The sequence below is a fragment of the Cydia pomonella genome, chromosome 19, assembly GCF_033807575.1.
Source record: "Cydia pomonella isolate Wapato2018A chromosome 19, ilCydPomo1, whole genome shotgun sequence".
Classification (NCBI taxonomy): domain Eukaryota; kingdom Metazoa; phylum Arthropoda; class Insecta; order Lepidoptera; family Tortricidae; genus Cydia; species Cydia pomonella.
The window spans coordinates 7,049,110-7,066,737 of NC_084721.1; the positions used below are offsets into that span (position 1 = coordinate 7,049,110).

At 40.5% G+C, this 17,628-nt stretch overlaps 2 protein-coding genes across 4 annotated transcripts in view; one reads left to right on the forward strand and one right to left on the reverse strand.

The window, feature by feature from the left end:
- LOC133528537 (probable ATP-dependent RNA helicase spindle-E) overlaps nucleotides 1-14,947 on the reverse strand; it is a 48,039-nt gene extending 33,092 nt beyond the window's left edge. The window contains exons 1-13 of one of the 2 annotated variants that reach the window (XM_061865936.1): nucleotides 14,422-14,942; nucleotides 14,056-14,250; nucleotides 13,619-13,840; nucleotides 11,737-11,812; nucleotides 10,592-10,884; nucleotides 10,104-10,321; nucleotides 9,841-10,016; nucleotides 9,398-9,561; nucleotides 8,959-9,126; nucleotides 8,070-8,232; nucleotides 7,379-7,506; nucleotides 4,955-6,679; nucleotides 1,412-1,522 (exon numbers count right to left, since the gene is read on the reverse strand). In XM_061865936.1, the coding sequence (XP_061721920.1) occupies nucleotides 1,412-1,522; nucleotides 4,955-6,679; nucleotides 7,379-7,506; nucleotides 8,070-8,232; nucleotides 8,959-9,126; nucleotides 9,398-9,561; nucleotides 9,841-10,016; nucleotides 10,104-10,321; nucleotides 10,592-10,884; nucleotides 11,737-11,812; nucleotides 13,619-13,840; nucleotides 14,056-14,250; nucleotides 14,422-14,634 (3,852 nt within the window). In that variant the 5' untranslated portion in view covers nucleotides 14,635-14,942. Of the gene's footprint in view, nucleotides 1-1,411; nucleotides 1,523-4,954; nucleotides 6,680-7,378; nucleotides 7,507-8,069; nucleotides 8,233-8,958; nucleotides 9,127-9,397; nucleotides 9,562-9,840; nucleotides 10,017-10,103; nucleotides 10,322-10,591; nucleotides 10,885-11,736; nucleotides 11,813-13,618; nucleotides 13,841-14,055; nucleotides 14,251-14,421 lie in introns of both variants that reach the window. The other variant, XM_061865935.1, reaches the window with a different exon arrangement.
- Nucleotides 14,948-15,192: 245 nt separating this feature from the next.
- Nucleotides 15,193-17,602, forward strand: LOC133528083 (uncharacterized). 2 transcript variants are annotated; one of them, XM_061865296.1, is made up of 2 exons: nucleotides 15,193-15,789; nucleotides 16,563-17,602. In XM_061865296.1, exon 2 carries the CDS (start codon nucleotides 16,590-16,592, stop codon nucleotides 17,361-17,363), a length of 774 nt encoding a protein of 257 aa, XP_061721280.1. In that variant the 5' UTR covers nucleotides 15,193-15,789; nucleotides 16,563-16,589; the 3' UTR covers nucleotides 17,364-17,602. The 2 variants fall into 2 exon arrangements, with proteins under 2 accessions (XP_061721280.1, XP_061721281.1); XM_061865297.1 differs by having other exon boundaries at nucleotides 15,193-15,564.
- The last annotated feature ends 26 nt before the right edge of the window (nucleotides 17,603-17,628 follow it).

Genomic DNA, 17,628 nt, shown 5'->3' on the forward strand with positions numbered 1-17,628 from the left:
ACGATAATTGCGTCCCATGTGGAGGTATCCACGCCGAGATTATCGAGAGAATTCAAACATTCCTTCGTAGTATCTAAAATTTCCTTTAAGCTTTTAAAACATTCTGTGTTCATCTTCTTTTGATTTAAAAGGCGGCTAATTATTGTAGTGACAATCATACGTTTGTTATTGTATCTACTCTCAAGTGTGCTCCAAGCCTTATCGTAATTAGCCTCCGTGAGTGCAAAATGTTTTAGAAGTTGTTCAGCCTCTCCCGATAAACTAGTTTTCAAATAATGATGTTTTTCAATAGTTGTTAGATGTACGTTGTCATGCACGAGAGCCTTAAATAAATCTTTAAAACTTGTCCAGTCGTTATAATTACCGGCGAACTTTGGAATAGATAAAGGAGGTAATTTAGTTCTAATAGGGGTGGTCTCGCCATCATTTATTGATAAAAAACTATGCGCACTATTATTTGATTGTGGTTGACCTTGACCTTTCGAAAATTCCAACAAATAATCCTTTAATAATCCCTTAAATTCCAGGTATATGTCTTCAGTTTCCTCGTACAGACTTTCAGCATTAAAATGTAATTGCTCCAGTTCAGTTTTCGTAACTGTTGATTGAATCATCTCATATTGATTTTGATACTTAGACCAATAACTTTCCAATGTTTCTAAACGTGTTTGTAAGTAGCCAAGTGTATATCTTGATTTAGACGTCTTTTTAGTATTACTTTGTAACTTAGAAATACGTTCCGATAACGTTTTTTGTGATTCACAAAGTTGAGCCATTGTATACGTTTATAACAAGAATTCACAACAAAATAAGTTCAAAGTCCACTTTCCCGTATATACTCGAGTTCAATTTACGTGAAGTTATATCTGGCGAAATAGTCTATAAATATGCAGTTTAAAATAATCAAAGTTTCTAATCACAAAAGTTCACGTAACGAAATTGCATTAGTTTGAAACACTTTCTTATTATTATTATGAATTAATATTGTTCAAGTATCAGCAGTCCAAAATTAGTTTAGCACTGTTTAAATGTCCAAATTAGTGAAATAGTTCATAAAGGTTTCTAACCTCACTGGTGCACGAAATCAAAGTTAATATTTTACAGTCTAATCTTACCAACTCGCAGTAATTAACACTTAGCCTTTTACACTATTGTTTTTAGCACTTATTACACTTTCACAATCCGGTTCGAAGGACCAAACATGTTAAAACTACACTTTAAAACCCAAAAATTTATTAAAAGAAACAGCGAGAGAACAATTTTGCTTAATCACTAACGTCAAATCTGATTTTTTCTCATCCACCCTCATTTGAGTTTTATTAATAAAAACGGGTAAGTCAGTAAATGTTGCTAGTTGAATGAATGGAACCAGATTTGAATATTTTTTCATTAAACAATAGTTAGTACTTACTGTGGTGCGCGGATCAAGCCCGTTTAGTTCACGCAGTGCATCTCGCTCGCGCGTCTCGTTCTGCGAACCGTGCACGAAGTACTGCGGGTAAAACGCGCCCGCGAGGATCACCTGAGGACATAAGCAGCGTTATTAGACAGTCCAACAGGTCAAATAGGTTCACAGGGAATTAGAGCGACCGCCTCCGCATCAGAGCTTCTAGCTAGACAGATGTAGTATAAGTTCCTCAAAGAAGCAGCAACGAATACGTTGTAGTTCAACTCGACTTCGCTTCGAGTGACGCCTACTCGCTAGCGCATAGCGTAAACACGTAATCTCGCTTCGCTAAATAAGTCTTGCATCACTTTGCATTTTTTCGTCCGCACCCAATATCTTTGTAATTGTATACCCGAATCTGAAAATTTAGGTAACTGAAAGCTTATAATGTAACGCATTAGAAAATTGGTAAATTCAATGATGATCAAATTTAGTATCTGGAGACTAAAAAAACTATTCACCATAAGGAATACGATATTACTACTATTTTGTTATAAAAAGATGAGATTTATTGTTAATTTCATAATTAAAATCGTAGTTTTAATATCTGTATGTCACGCGACCGTAAACGCCGACCACAATTTTTTTCGTGAGTGACACCACTACATCAGAAACAAGTGTTAAATTTTGTTTCAAATTTTGCACATTGCGAAGTTTGTACTGCACTTTATTGACTGCACTGCTATTATGACGTCACAAGAAAGAAGCTGCCTTTTTGGCGCTAACATTTATTTATCGTTTAAATTTTAAACATTTTTCTTTGCATATTTTATTTTATTTTATTCGGAAAACCAACAGCTTAATAAACTAAAACTAGGTTAACATAAATATGTATCAGGGAAGCCAATTACAGGTTTCCACAGATAGGATACAAAGGTAGTCATATTACAGGTTAGCACGTGTTGTAGATAACAAAATTAAAGACTTTACAAACGCCAAAACATGCTATGAGAAAAGAAAGAAGTAATTTGTTTCTTATTTAAATCAATAAATTAAAATTAAACCTATGCTAATCTTCTGCAGGCAGGGGAGCAAAGAAACTAGATGCCATGAGGTTTTTAATTGTAGCAGGTTTCATTAGATGTAAATCCAGTTGATCGTTGCTATGACACAGTTCATTCATTGACCTCGGAGCTCGGACAAAGTATGAATTTTGACGATAGTTGGTTTTGGTCGATGGAAGTGACAAAGGTCGGTAGTGTCTAGAAGAAGCTCTGGGGATACGAAAACTAATATTCATAACCAGTTCCGGGCTATCGACAGATCCGTTTAAGATTTTAGTTAAGTAGACTAAGTCAGTGATTTTTCTTCTCAAATCTAGGGGAAGAAAATGGTGTCTTACGCACCTATCACGATAACACAAGTCTGTAGTTTTAGTTTTGAATTGAAGGAATTTTAAAAACTTTCTTTGAATGGACTCAATTCGTTTAATGTAGATGTCGTAACAAGGATTCCACACAACGGATACATATTCGAGGATAGATCGCACAAACGAGCAGTATAATACTTTTATAGGCTTTACTTTTTTAAATTTTGATGTTGATCTCATGATAAAGCCTAGAGACCTGGAGGCTTTCTGTACTATTTTGTTTATATGGTTATCAAATAGAAGCTTGGGGTCTTGATAAATACCTAAATCTCTGGTTGAATGTGAATTGGCGATGCTAGTCGAGTTAAGTGTGTAGTTGAACAAGATTGGGTTGGGTTTGCGAGTAAACGACATGGTATGACACTTTGCAACATTAAGGTCTAATCTGTTTTCGATACAGTATTTAGAAAATCTATTTAGGTCATCCTGTAATAACAAACAGTCGTTAACATTCTTAACAGCTCTATATATTTTAGTGTCATCAGCATAAAGAAGAAAATGAGAGTGTTTAAAAATACAGTGGATATCGTTGATGAAAATGACAAACAGTAAAGGACCTAACAAAGAACCTTGCGGCACACCGGAAGGAATGCCAACCCAGGATGAAGTAAAACCGTTTATTGCAACCGATTGAGATCTATTTTGCACATAAGAAGTGAACCATCTAAAAAGATTTCCGTGGATGCCGCAATTTGTTAGCTTCTGAATTAGTATATGATGGTCTATTCTGTCGAACGCTTTACTGAAATCAGTATATATGGTGTCTACTTGGCCACCAGACTCCATGTTACGTGAAGTATAATCACAAAATATTAATAAATTGGACTCTGTAGACTTATTTTGAACAAACCCATGTTGTTCGGTGATAAAAGATATTTTAAGAGATGAATAAACTTGGCTATGGACGATTTTTTCTAGTATTTTAGCAAAAATACATAACTTCGATATAGGTCTATAATTTTTTATGTTAGAACGGTCACCAGACTTATGCACAGGAGTAACAAAGGCAGATTTCCAGATTCTAGGGACAGTGCCTTCAGCCAGGGATCGACGGAAAATAACACAGAGGGGATTAACGAGACTTTCAGCACAATTTGAAATTAAGATAGGCGGTATAAAGTCGGGACCTGCCCCTTTGTTAAGATCAACAGACTTTAACAGTTTAAGGACTTCGTTAGAGTTAATTTCAATGTCGCATATGCTAGTGCTAGTAGCGGTAGGTTCAATCATAGGTTGAACGCCACTTGAGCTACTGCAGAGAAAGGTAGTTTTGAAATAATCGGCAAATAAATTGCAAACAGATTCACCAGTATCGGCTTGAGTAGAATCATATTTCATAACAGCTGGGAGACTCTGAGATCCTTTACTGAGCGATTTAGTGTATGACCAAAAATATTTTGGGTTATCTACAACCGCGTTTTCGACTCTGCTGATATAGTTTTTGTAACAAGTCTCCTCTAACATTTTAGCTCTCCGTCTAAGTAATGAAAAAGTTTGTAAATCAGAAAGGCAGCCATACTTTTTATATTTCTGAAAGTACTTATGTTTTTCTTTCAACACTTTTTTTTAAAGCCGGACTAAACCACTGAGGATACTTATTTGGGAAAACAATTTTATGAGGTATAAATTTATCTCTTAAATTGTAAATAGTTGAATTAAAAACCGATAAGGCGTCATCCAAAGACCCATCATTAAGAATTGTATCCCAGTTTAAAATATTTAGCTCGGCGCGTATCTTTTCGTAATTGCCTATTTTGTAATTATATACTTGTCTTGTATTAGACGCAAGGGGTGTCGAGGTAATTAAGCACAGTTGTAATGTCAAAGACTTGTGGTGAGCGTCCTCAGGTTCAGCAAGGGGACAGAGACAGGGATCTATTAGAAGCGGTTCGTTCGAGAACGCTAAGTCTAAGATTCTGTTATTAACATTATGTACTGAGTTGAACTGGTCCAAATTGTGTTGATTAAGGGTATCAAAGAAAAATACTTGAGTTTCTCCGGCCAGCCCACGTGGTTCGATAAGGCCATCGGGGAGTAAATGCCAATATATATTAGGTAAATTGAAATCTCCTAATATGGCGATATTATTTTCAGGAAATAAAAATACTAGTTGGCTGCACGTAGAAGACAACAGTTACCTTGTGCACGAAGGCGAGATGGTTGGGCGCCCAGGGCGAGCCCTTGGGCGCCTCGACGCCCTCGCAACTGAGCCGGTGGCGCAGCTCGCGCACCATGTCGCCGAGCTCCCGCAGCTGCACGTAGAAGACAACAGTTACCTTGTGCACGAAGGCGAGATGGTTGGGCGCCCAGGGCGAGCCCTTGGGCGCCTCGACGCCCTCGCGACTGAGCCGGTGGCGCAGCTCGCGCACCATGTCGCCGAGCTCCCGCAGCTGCACGTAGAAGACAACAGTTACCTTGTGCACGAAGGCGAGATGGTTGGGCGCCCAGGGCGAGCCCTTGGGCGCCTCGACGCCCTCGCGACTGAGCCGGTGGCGCAGCTCGCGCACCATGTCGCCGAGCTCCCGCAGCTGCACGTAGAAGACAACAGTTACCTTGTGCACGAAGGCGAGATGGTTGGGCGCCCAGGGCGAGCCCTTGGGCGCCTCGACGCCCTCGCGACTGAGCCGGTGGCGCAGCTCGCGCACCATGTCGCCGAGCTCCCGCAGCTGCACGTAGAAGACAACAGTTACCTTGTGCACGAAGGCGAGATGGTTGGGCGCCCAGGGCGAGCCCTTGGGCGCCTCGACGCCCTCGCGACTGAGCCGGTGGCGCAGCTCGCGCACCATGTCGCCGAGCTCCCGCAGCTGCACGTAGAAGACAACAGTTACCTTGTGCACGAAGGCGAGATGGTTGGGCGCCCAGGGCGAGCCCTTGGGCGCCTCGACGCCCTCGCGACTGAGCCGGTGGCGCAGCTCGCGCACCATGTCGCCGAGCTCCCGCAGCTGCACGTAGAAGACAACAGTTACCTTGTGCACGAAGGCGAGATGGTTGGGCGCCCAGGGCGAGCCCTTGGGCGCCTCGACGCCCTCGCGACTGAGCCGGTGGCGCAGCTCGCGCACCATGTCGCCGAGCTCCCGCAGCTGCACGTAGAAGACAACAGTTACCTTGTGCACGAAGGCGAGATGGTTGGGCGCCCAGGGCGAGCCCTTGGGCGCCTCGACGCCCTCGCGACTGAGCCGGTGGCGCAGCTCGCGCACCATGTCGCCGAGCTCCCGCAGCTGCACGTAGAAGACAACAGTTACCTTGTGCACGAAGGCGAGATGGTTGGGCGCCCAGGGCGAGCCCTTGGGCGCCTCGACGCCCTCGCGACTGAGCCGGTGGCGCAGCTCGCGCACCATGTCGCCGAGCTCCCGCAGCTGCACGTAGAAGACAACAGTTACCTTGTGCACGAAGGCGAGATGGTTGGGCGCCCAGGGCGAGCCCTTGGGCGCCTCGACGCCCTCGCGACTGAGCCGGTGGCGCAGCTCGCGCACCATGTCGCCGAGCTCCCGCAGCTGCACGTAGAAGACAACAGTTACCTTGTGCACGAAGGCGAGATGGTTGGGCGCCCAGGGCGAGCCCTTGGGCGCCTCGACGCCCTCGCGACTGAGCCGGTGGCGCAGCTCGCGCACCATGTCGCCGAGCTCCCGCAGCTGCACGTAGAAGACAACAGTTACCTTGTGCACGAAGGCGAGATGGTTGGGCGCCCAGGGCGAGCCCTTGGGCGCCTCGACGCCCTCGCGACTGAGCCGGTGGCGCAGCTCGCGCACCATGTCGCCGAGCTCCCGCAGCGCGCGCAGCTGCACGTAGAAGCGCCGCGCCCACGCCGCTTCGCTGTTGCCCTTCTGCTTAAAGAACTGCTGTTGCCGGAATCTGTCCCACACCTACAGAAAAATAAATATGATATGAGGGGCGGGACGGGTGCTAACGGCGTTGCGATTGGTCGTTCCAAATGTGGCGCGCAGTCACGCGTAAGCGTAGGGATGGGACATCATTACAGGCAATAGTAGTGCTACCCGCTGGTAGCCGCTGCACCGTAATTTATTATGGTAATATTCTTACCAATTTATACTTGCAATAAACTTATTTATTAATAATATTTCATTAATTAATTTAAAAATGTATCTGAAAGTTGTACTTAACATACGAGTATAAGGGCATTTCTATTTAAAGTTTTAACCGCAACTTGTGTTTTAAATGTTAGAATATTTATATTGTTTCCACTCAGAGTCGCGATCTCTTTCGATCCTAATACGAGAAAAAAGTGTCCCCTACATTTTATACAATTTTAATTTGTCCGTTTCGTTACGGTCAGAGATATATTAAAAACCTATTCAAATGGGCCAAAAAAATTGGGGACGTTATTTTAGTCCAGAGTGGAAAATTCCTAATTGTAACACAAATTTGGTACTTATTTTCTTAGACACGTGCACACTGCTAACAGCATGCGGGCAATATTATACAAGACCTATACACCAGACGGGTGGTGACCGCGAGTCGTTCTATAAGCTCGGTCTAGAGGGGTTGGTCTGTGTCGATCTTTACGTTTTATTAAATTAAGTTTTTACATGTGGTATACGAACTTTGTATATGTGTAGGAAGGCAACGCAGTCACTGGTGGAGCCATCAGCCCAAGTCAGCTTCGCGTTGTAGGCGTTCAGGCGCTCGCGGAACGGGCTGCTACATACGTTCTTCACTGACAACGCAGCGGCTGAAATGGACAAATTATTTTAAACATCGTAAAAAACCATCAATTTACTGATTAACAATGAATAGGTAGATATGCGTTTGTATAATATTAAAAGTAACGTTGATAAGCGAATATGCATGAATTTATAAGTACTATAGTATATAAGTAGGTAATTAGATACCTCATAAGTACTAACATTATGCGCCCTACCCGGGTGTTATGTACTGACTACATCCAACTAACATCTTCTGTAATGCACATGACTTTTAATGTTGAATAAATGAAATGAAATGAAATACAGGCCCTTTGGAGTCTATATGCTTGCTCATGCTCATGGTCCTACCTCTAGTACTTATTAAGTTCAACGAAATTTAAATCATTTTCAATCGGAATAGCATTTGTTTCGTTTCATTCAGTGATAACTCAAACCAAAATCAACTGTATTTGCTTACACTACAGGTTCAAATGTCACCGGAAAATTATGGATTCGTTTCTAGTACGGCTTAAAGAGAATAAAGTTCCATAGTGGTAATGGTAAAATGTTACCTGAGATTTCATAAACTAAGAAAAAAAAGTTAATTCACCCATAATGATGCTGTCTTCCAAGCAGCCGAAGATATGCCCCAGTATGATGATCTTGGAGACCTTGACGTCGAGCGGCAGGCGCGCCATGATGCGGCCCATGTACGTGAGCTCGCCGTCTGATGAGGACCACTCGCCGTCCACTGTCTTCTTTAGAGCTCCGATCTACATGTTAAACGAAACAGTGTTCAAAATATGAATGATTCTAAATTCAAAAATCGAGTCCCAAACACAGGGTTTCCATTGGTAAAGAATTCACAATCAAATCAATTTTATTTAGTATTTGGGGTCCGCAACCCACTATTTAGGAATTCCTCAATGGACAAGACTGATGAACGCATCTTTAATTTAAGCTAAATTTCTAGAAATACTCGCAGTTTTAACATAATAAATAATTAATAAAAAATGTAGTCTATCCAACACTTGTGGTTCTGTGAGTCGTAAACCTCGCGAGCCCAAATCCGCCATTATGAATCAATATTATGAAAAATAAAAATAAAACTGGATATTTCATTTCCATTATCAAACCTGCTCACAAAATTTCACAAAAAATCGGTTGAGTAATGTGTCCTGTTCCAGAAAATAACCACGCGTTAGAAATTATTTTTGCCCAAACAGAATCAATTATTATTGATGACCGGTATGGCCTAGTCGGTTGTGACCCTGCCTATGCAGCCGATGGTTTCGAGTTTGTTCCTGAGTGATAGATGTTTTCTATATATATAGGTATATATTTATCGATATATACGTATGTATGTATATCGTCGCCTAGTACCCGAAGTACAAGCAATGCTTAGTTGGGGCTAGGTCGATCTGTGTAAGTTTGTCCCCAAATTATTTTTTATCCCTTCTTCTGTCGGTCGTGGTGGGTTTTAGGATACATGGTCGTACCTCCTTGAGCACGAGCATGGTGCGCTGTATGTTGGCCATCTCGGGCGGGTCCATGGCGAGCGCGAGCACGTCGCTGGGCGGGCCCATGTCCAGCATCTTGGCCAGCAGCACCAGGCGCTCCAGCGGGCAGCGGACGATCTCCGGCGGGCTGTCTTGTTGGAACTTGTCCTGTGTACAAACAATGTTTATTAGAACCAGTAAAATCATAAAACCATAAATCAGTAGAAGGTTGTCTGGAAGAGATCGCTTTATAGCGATAAGTCCGTCTGTTGTTACCTACTCATTTAAGTCCTGTCTTTGTTTGTAATATGAACTTTAGTTAGTAGTACGCAATAGAGTGTGGTGTATGAAAAGTTGCAACAAAACAATATGGGAAATTCACCAGCCACGAAATTCATAACTAATTAAGTAATTAGGCTCACACACACAGTATACTCACATAATACTTGGCAGGCACTAGGCGGTACACGCGGCCGTCCCGGACACGACCCGCGCGACCAGCGCGTTGCTCGCAGTTGCTCTTGGAAGCCCAGGTCAGGCTCAGGGTTGAGAAGTTGGTCGCAGAGTCCGCTACTAAGATTTTCATCAGGCAGAAGTCGATCACTGCAAAAATATATACATTATTATAATGATGAATGATGATTCAATAGATAATGTATTCTAAAGATAAAGCACTAGATAAATTATTAATGTTTAATATCCGGACTGATTGATCAGGCTCAAGCCTTGTGTCGCTGAAAGATAACATGTACAGCGAGCTGCAAAAGTACATACACACTTTAAGAAAAAAGTACATGGTGACTTTATCTATGAATTCATTCATAATTTCTCCATGTAATTTGACAGCTGACTGTACATGGAGTATTGAGTTGAGCACTGTACCATATTTGATGTCGGGCACGGTGATGGAGCTCTCGGCGATGTTGGTGGCGAGGATGAGCTTGCGGTGGCCGGGCGGCGCGCGCTGGAACACGCGGACCTGCTCGTCCGCCGTGATGGTGGAGTGGAGGGGCAGCACCCACCAGTTGTAGCGGGGACATTCCGGGGATATTTTCTTTCTGCAACACACATAACATAAGAACCGTTATTAAATACTCTTTTACAAATTGATCATCAATCAAAATCAGAATTTGACATTGACTTACCTCAATTGCATGTCAGTTAAGGCATTATACTGGTCCTCAATCTCATTTATTCCCGGTAGGAATATCAACACAGAAGGCAGATCAGCTTCTGACCGGTTGGCAATTTTGTCCTCTGTCATGTCAATCTGCTCAAAAGCATTCACCAGCTTCACTACAAGGTGGTACATCTCGCTGATTACGGTTGGTTCGTGAGCTTTGGGCGTGCAGGCTTCGACAAGCTAAAATTGTGAAGATGTTTAGCAGATTTTGCAAAGATTGAACTAGGCAGGGTAAGATATTACATTTCAATTAAAGTTATTGTACATTTACTTTTCAAGAAACATGATATTAAACAACATTTGGCACTTTACGTTGCCACAGTCATACATTTATATTTAGTTTGATAACAGATTGTTGCCCACCACACCAATATTCATATAACTAGGTACTTTAACTTTGAAACTTACAAACAACTCTCGAAGAAACCCTTGTTAATGCAAATTACTCACCGAGCCAAATTTACTCAGCTGTTCCAAGTAAAAGGTCTTCACAGAGAACATTGGGTCCTTCTTATTCACTTGTATACAAGAAGCCATGTGCTGCCCCCTCGGCGTGGGGATCATGAAGTAATCCGCAAACTTCTGTGTTTGGAACGTGGCTGACATCAGTATCACTTTCACTGTTGGTGATACAGTGTATAGCAACTTCTTGACGACCAGTAAAAGGAAGTCCATGTCTTGACCACGCTCGTGGACCTCGTCGAGTATTATATGTGTGTATTCATTCATTGTTTTGGCATTTACTGAAATTTTAGTTTATAAGATGTAGTGAAGTATCAGCATTTTCACATTTCTTTGGTAAGATGGTAATATGAGTGCCGGTATTTATCTGCGTATATGAACATTTAGCTTGCCTACTGATAAATACAAAATAATTTATGTTTACCGTTGTATTTTAATCTTTTAAGGTTGGTTAAGGCTTGTAATCTAGTAAAATTTTCCTAATCTTAATTTGAACCTGGTTAAAGTGGTATGAACTTCATTTGATTGAGAAAGCAAGGAAACAAGTAATGCTACTTTATTTGGTATATGAAAGGTTCTAATTAGATTGTAATGGAGTATATATATATATATATATATTGTAACACATATTGGGTCTTACAAGTTTAAGACCACTTTGGTAGACTAAGTCAACATATACAGCAGCGGCAAAAAATCTATCATATTGCTATTTTTTTGCAGGCATTCATTAGAAAATGCGACTTTATATCATATAAACAATGATTGTATCATCATCGCTACCATTGATGTATATACTTACGTCCCATTGCACGTGGCAACAGGCAGCCACGTTAGTACAATGCGGATTGGGGACTTCACACACCCCAATTAATACCTATATGTTATGTTGAATTTCTTATTTGAAAACACTCAAAAGCGAATCTTAAACCTAGATGGATCGACGTTTCACCCTCGTTAGCCTCTGGTTTGAAAATTAAATTGAATCATTACTTTACAATTTAATACCCACTAAATGTACCCTAGTCTGATTGAATTGTCTACATCCCTATATTGTAAATTTCATCGAAATTAATACCTGAAAAATATGATACATTATTTGTAGTAACAGTGTTCTAATTGAAGTGTAATCATACCTAATTTCTGCAACAATACTCCTGTTGTCACGTAATGAATCCTAGTGTCATTAGAAGTCCTGTTTTCTAGTCCAACCTGTGAAACATTATAATTATTTGTTATTACATAGGACAACTAAAATGTGTGATGATGCATATTATCTTGTCTTTTCTAAGGCTTTTGTCTCCAATTAACATCTCATGCCGTTTACAATGTAAAAAAAACTGTTGTTATTGTGAAAAAAAACTGTAAATTTCAAACGGCTGTAATTTTGTAAAAACGTTTTTTGTTTCGCAACTTAGTAAAAACAGCCGATTTTCATATATTTTTTTTTTACTTCCAATATCATTTAAGTAAAGGTTACAGTTAATTTTGCAACAATATCAAGTAATGCAGAATAATTATATAAAAAGATACAATATTATTGATCTTAAGTTATAGTTTTCCCTTAATTTACATTTTCTTATGTACTGCTATTATATTGCACACAACTGTACATACAGAAAGAAGCGGCTGCCACGGCTCTTCGGTTGAAAAAGCTAAACCTATGGATATCCTTCAGCTCATCTGAAAATATGATCTCAAAACTACCCATGCTCGAGGCTCCCATCGACAAAACACCAAAAACTATGATCTTCTGGAAAGAATACGCCGTATCATTAACAGAAGATCCGAAAGAAGAACTAGACCAAACAAACCTAAGAATATTCACAGATGGCTCAAAAACATATGAAGGGACAGGTTGTGGTGTCTTCTCGGAGGACCTGATCATACACATCTCAAAACCCCTGGGAGAACATAACACGGTATTCCAAGCTGAATGTGTGGGAATAATAGAAGCTTGCAATGCTATAACAAGACGACAAGTGAAACACGAAAATATACTAATACTGTCAGACAGTACATCAGTACTACAAGCACTATGCAGCAACAAACTTAATTCACAGCTCATACTCGAATGTCATCGAAGCCTCACGGAAGTGAGCAAAGAAGGCAACAAAGTAACAATTCAATGGATAAAGGGGCATAGTGGATTAAGAGGAAACAATGCAGACGAACTGGCCAGGAAAGGTTCAGAAACGCCGGCGTATGGACCCGAGCCCATCATACCCCTACCAATATCCTATATACACAACCAGCTAGACCTACATCACAGACAACTGCACAATAAATACTGGAATGAAATGGACACATGCAGGCAGGCCAAGGATATTTTACCGGAACTGAACCACAAGCTCACCAAAATACTACTGAAAACACCTAGACACCAACTACGTAAAATAGTAGGATTAATTACAGGACATAACACACTTAACATACACCTACACAATATGGGTAAAACAGACATCCCCATGTGCAGAGCGTGCATGGAAGAAGATGAAACAACAAAACATATTCTCCTAAACTGCAAACAGGTAGAAGTATACAGGAACAAATACCTAGGGACTCCGTGCACACTAGGAGAGGCAGTTAGCAAACTGAAAACTTTGCTAGGCTTCATGGAGGAGCTGGGGTGGTTAGAGTAACGCTACCTTGTTTCACGCAAAATAGGCACAATGGTTGTCAATTTGCAGAAAATGCCCAGAAGCTCTAACACTAACTAACTCCAGCGGGTGATGCGTTGGTGCAGGCAAATATGAAAAACGGGTCTGTAAAAAGCTGCCACTGAATGCGCTAGGAAGAAGCTGCCTCTCCTCACACCTACACATTTTTTTTAAATTAAAAACACTGTTAATTATCTTAATTAAAACTAGCTTTTTATTGTACTTATTCTAAAAACCTTACTTTATTCTCAATCATATCAGTTTTATTCATTTGAGTTTTTTTTTGGTACACCCCTTAAAGGTATGTTACAAAATGTTCAAAAATTGTAATATTGTAAAAATTAAAGAGTGATCTTACCTGATAACCAACAAGCCCACCAACATCCCAACCCCGCTCCTGCGCAACTCTTTTAGCTATGGATATGGCAGCGATCCTTCTAGGTTGCGTGACTATAATCTTACAAGCCCTGCGATGCTTGTGGCAGTCATCCAGGATCCACTGCGGCACTTGTGTGGTCTTACCGCAGCCTGTGGGCCCTTCTATGATGACAACTGGGAACCCTCTGATACGATCTAAAATCTGTAAGTAAAAATGTGCTAGAATCATTTCTGTAGATAAAAATGACCTCTAACCCCAACCTTTATACACTTCAGCAGCCTTTACGTAAGCTCAAATGTATAAAAAACAAGATTCCATAACTTATAAATCTTATGCTTTTAGATAAGCATATTAGTGGTACAAATTTAAAGCTTGAAAATGATTGTTAAGGAGTTTCTTAATACAAATATCTTTACATCAGTTTTAGAGCTGTTGATGGATAAATTGTTGGTGTCTTCTTTCATTTGAAATGAGTACTTGCTGTACACTTCAGTCATGGCTTCCTCCGTCAGCTCTCCAATATTTGGCAGAGAAGTTCCCAGTGAGGACAGATGCTCCAAAGACTCCAGTCGGTCGGACATGCTGTCCCAGCGATCTCGTTCTGTTTCATTCTGTTGAATAATATTTAAATACAATCTTATGGTAGGACCTAATCTTATAAAGAACATTGTGTAAACTGTACTAATACTTCTAAACAACTTACTCTAGGTCGACCAAGTATAAAGTTGTGTTAACAACAAAGCTAACAAAATATTTTTAAAACAAAAGCTACAAAAACATACCTTCAAATAAGCTGCAATCTCCCGTTCCTTAACTTCACGGGCGTAATCAGTGCCGCTCAAAATAACTGAATGCCGATGATCTTCTCGTCTGTTCAGCTCATTTAGGGTATCTTCTTTCGTGATACGAAAACCGGCAGTTAAGGGTCCTTTAAGTTTTACCACATTGGACTGCGATGGACGAGGGTCGTTGAAAAACGACCGTAATTCGTCCATTTTTTCTGTTGTATAGTAACAATCTGGTTACTGTACCTACTTTAGTAAGCAAGATCAAATTAAATGTATGTTTCACAAGAATTTGACACTATGCTGAACAAGGTTTATCTTGTTGCCGACAGTGAAAAAGTTGTGGATCGCATGCGATCGTTGTTTTGAATGCAAAAAAGTAAGGCGAAGTAAAACAGATAATGCAACAGTGTTGCCAGGTGAGCGGAAGAGAATTATCGTATTTGAGTATCAAAATTATCGTACCGATTAAAAAATTATCGAACAACTATCAAAAAGGCACTACTCCCAAAATTTCTTGCAAAACAAGCTTACATTTCCAATGTATAATCAAATAAAAACGCAATTTTCATCTAAATTGCGCAAAAAACCGTTTTATATTTGTGTATTGTTATGATAGATCCAAACGGTTTACAGGAAATTCCGATATTTTTGACGTAAACCAAGGAGCAGAACACCCAAAAGGTGCTAATTGTAGCCTATTTCGCAAGCAAAGTGTCATACTTTGCTTCAAAAACAAGTTTTTTTTGGTGGCATCGTCTAACTTTTGCGTACGGCCGAAACCCAAATTATCGTACGTGTACAACAATTATCGTACGCCTGGCAACACTGTAATGCAATGACAATGAGGGCAAAATGTCATACAACGCGGTTTTTTGTTTTATGGGTGCGTTCCTAATGTGTAAAACATTTGAAGATAAATAACAACAAAAAATAAAATGATCTGGGGGCACGGCCGTGCCCCCGCCAAGACGAGACAAAGGGCAAAAGGCAGTGCATATCTTTTCTCGATATAGTCTGTTCGGAAAGAGAAGAGTTGTGGAATGTATTGGGCCCAATACATTCCACGACTCTTCTCTTTCTGCACAGACTTCTATAATGTGAGCAATAAAAGGATGTAGCTATCTGTTAGAATGTAAGGTATAATATTTATTATTGTTTTATTTTCACTATGGTTATATCCCTGTTGGTTGTTATGATAAACAGAACGGTAATGATAGAATAAGTACTAACTACCCTCAAAAATATTTACACAAAAATCTCTTACCACGGATTTACATTTCAAATCGTGGCTAGGCTTGCAGCTCGTCTCGTGTCTTGGCCACAGCTCGTAAGCTCCTTGGGCTAAACACAAGTTGTCACTAAGTAAGAACAAAGAAAACCAATACTTTTCCCTTTCTTTTGGGTGCTAGTACTAACGTAAGATCATTGACCTATTTTATACTTACATCAATGCGTAAGATAAATACAGTACGTATGATTCTCTCCGTCTATGTTTGAAATGAGACAGTCAAATTCAGAAATGTGTAACAAGGTCTTTACTACTACTTGTCGTTGAATTAATAAAATATCTACCCTGTTGTCTAACACTTAAATGTATTGTTCTACTTAACATTTAACAAGGAATATACAAAGTTACCCCGCTTTTAAAGACTGTAACTTTAGGTCTACCAAAAAATGTACAATTCAAAATTCGTCAGGCTAGTATATGAAGGTGAATATGTAACTTAAAGTATCCGTAAAGTAATCATGAGGCCTACGAATTATTTTAGATTCAGCGTGGGGTTCAAATGTAGGATATACACATATTAGGTACCTCTCCCTCATTCCAAATCGCAAGTAGTTCTTAAACCACTGAATCGTTTTGGAAGCCCAGGGAAGGACATAGGATAGTATTTATCATTCATCATCATCATTTCCCGCAGACCAGGTCGCGGGTAGAAGCTTAATATGTTATAAATAAACACGATCGTGCTAACGGTCCCTCGTCCAAGTGAGGATACTTAAAGTTATAAGTCAATAGTGGTCGACATTATTTTACCACCAACATTGTGGTGCCAAAATAATGTCGTGTAACAACAAGACGACTTAACTAAACTAATATACTAATATTACATCAGCCGTTTCTCAATTTGCAGATAAGGAGTCTGTAAATTACAACGATCATGAAAGAGTACAAACAACAGCTAGAGGGTGAGGCTGGGCAGGCAAACGGCAAATCCCCGACCAAAAGTCTTGACGGGGTAGTTATCGAAATCCCAAGCTCAAGTCCACCACTTGATGATGATATCCACGATCTTACCCAAATTGAGGGTCAGTTACTTACCCAGAATTCAATGCCGCAAGATGCACAGCCCGCTGGTCCAGTAAAAGATAAAAGTGTAGTGAAAAAAGGACAAATGACTAGCAAATACAAATCCAAAGAAGATAAGAAGAAAGCTCGGGTAGCAAGAAGGAAAGCGAATAAGGCTGCGTATTGTTTCAAGCATGGTAAAAAAGTGACAGTACTGGAGGAGAAAAAAGATATTGAAAGCAAGAGCGCGGAAGTTGCTATAGATCAGGCTCCAAAGAAGCCGAACCAAAGCACAGATGGTCGTCGTAACTCTATACGAAAATGTCGACATCTTGCCGTGGCCATACGGCGGGACGACCGAGTCCCGATAGATAAGGAATTAGCAAGGCTCATACGTAAAAGGCTTACAGATCTTATAGGCGAAGAAGTTCAACGCATCATAAAAACCAAGAGTAGCGGAAGAGTAATCAAATTTCACAAGTCAGGACTGATTCCAGCAGGTTTCTTCTTAGTAACACCTGCAACTGAAGAAGCTAGGGACTGGCTGCTAAGCCGAGATTTTGGTCTGCTGGAAGGGATAAAAGTAGTGGCAAAGAAGCTAGAAGGCAAAAAAAGCAGGCTAAGTCTAGTGTTCAAAAGGAATTAGCGCTAACGCCTTTTCAGAATACTGAAAGCCCTGATTGCAATCGTTAAAGTTATTCGTAATTATCAATTATCTGTTATTAAGTTCATCAAAACTTTAACTTGGCAAATCGTATTATCGTATAGAATTAGGAAGATAAACCCACACGGTGTGGTGTAACAAGTAGTAAGTAAAAAAGATCGAGAGGCTAATTGCAACACAATAGAAAGTACTACCAGCCACTATTATATACTTACACACAAGTACACACATAAACATCACAAATAAA

Coding starts and splice junctions, on each gene's coding strand:
- LOC133528083 (XM_061865296.1), top strand. CDS start 16,590: ATGAAAGAGTACAAACAACAGCTAGAGGGTGAGGCTGGGCAGGCAAAC.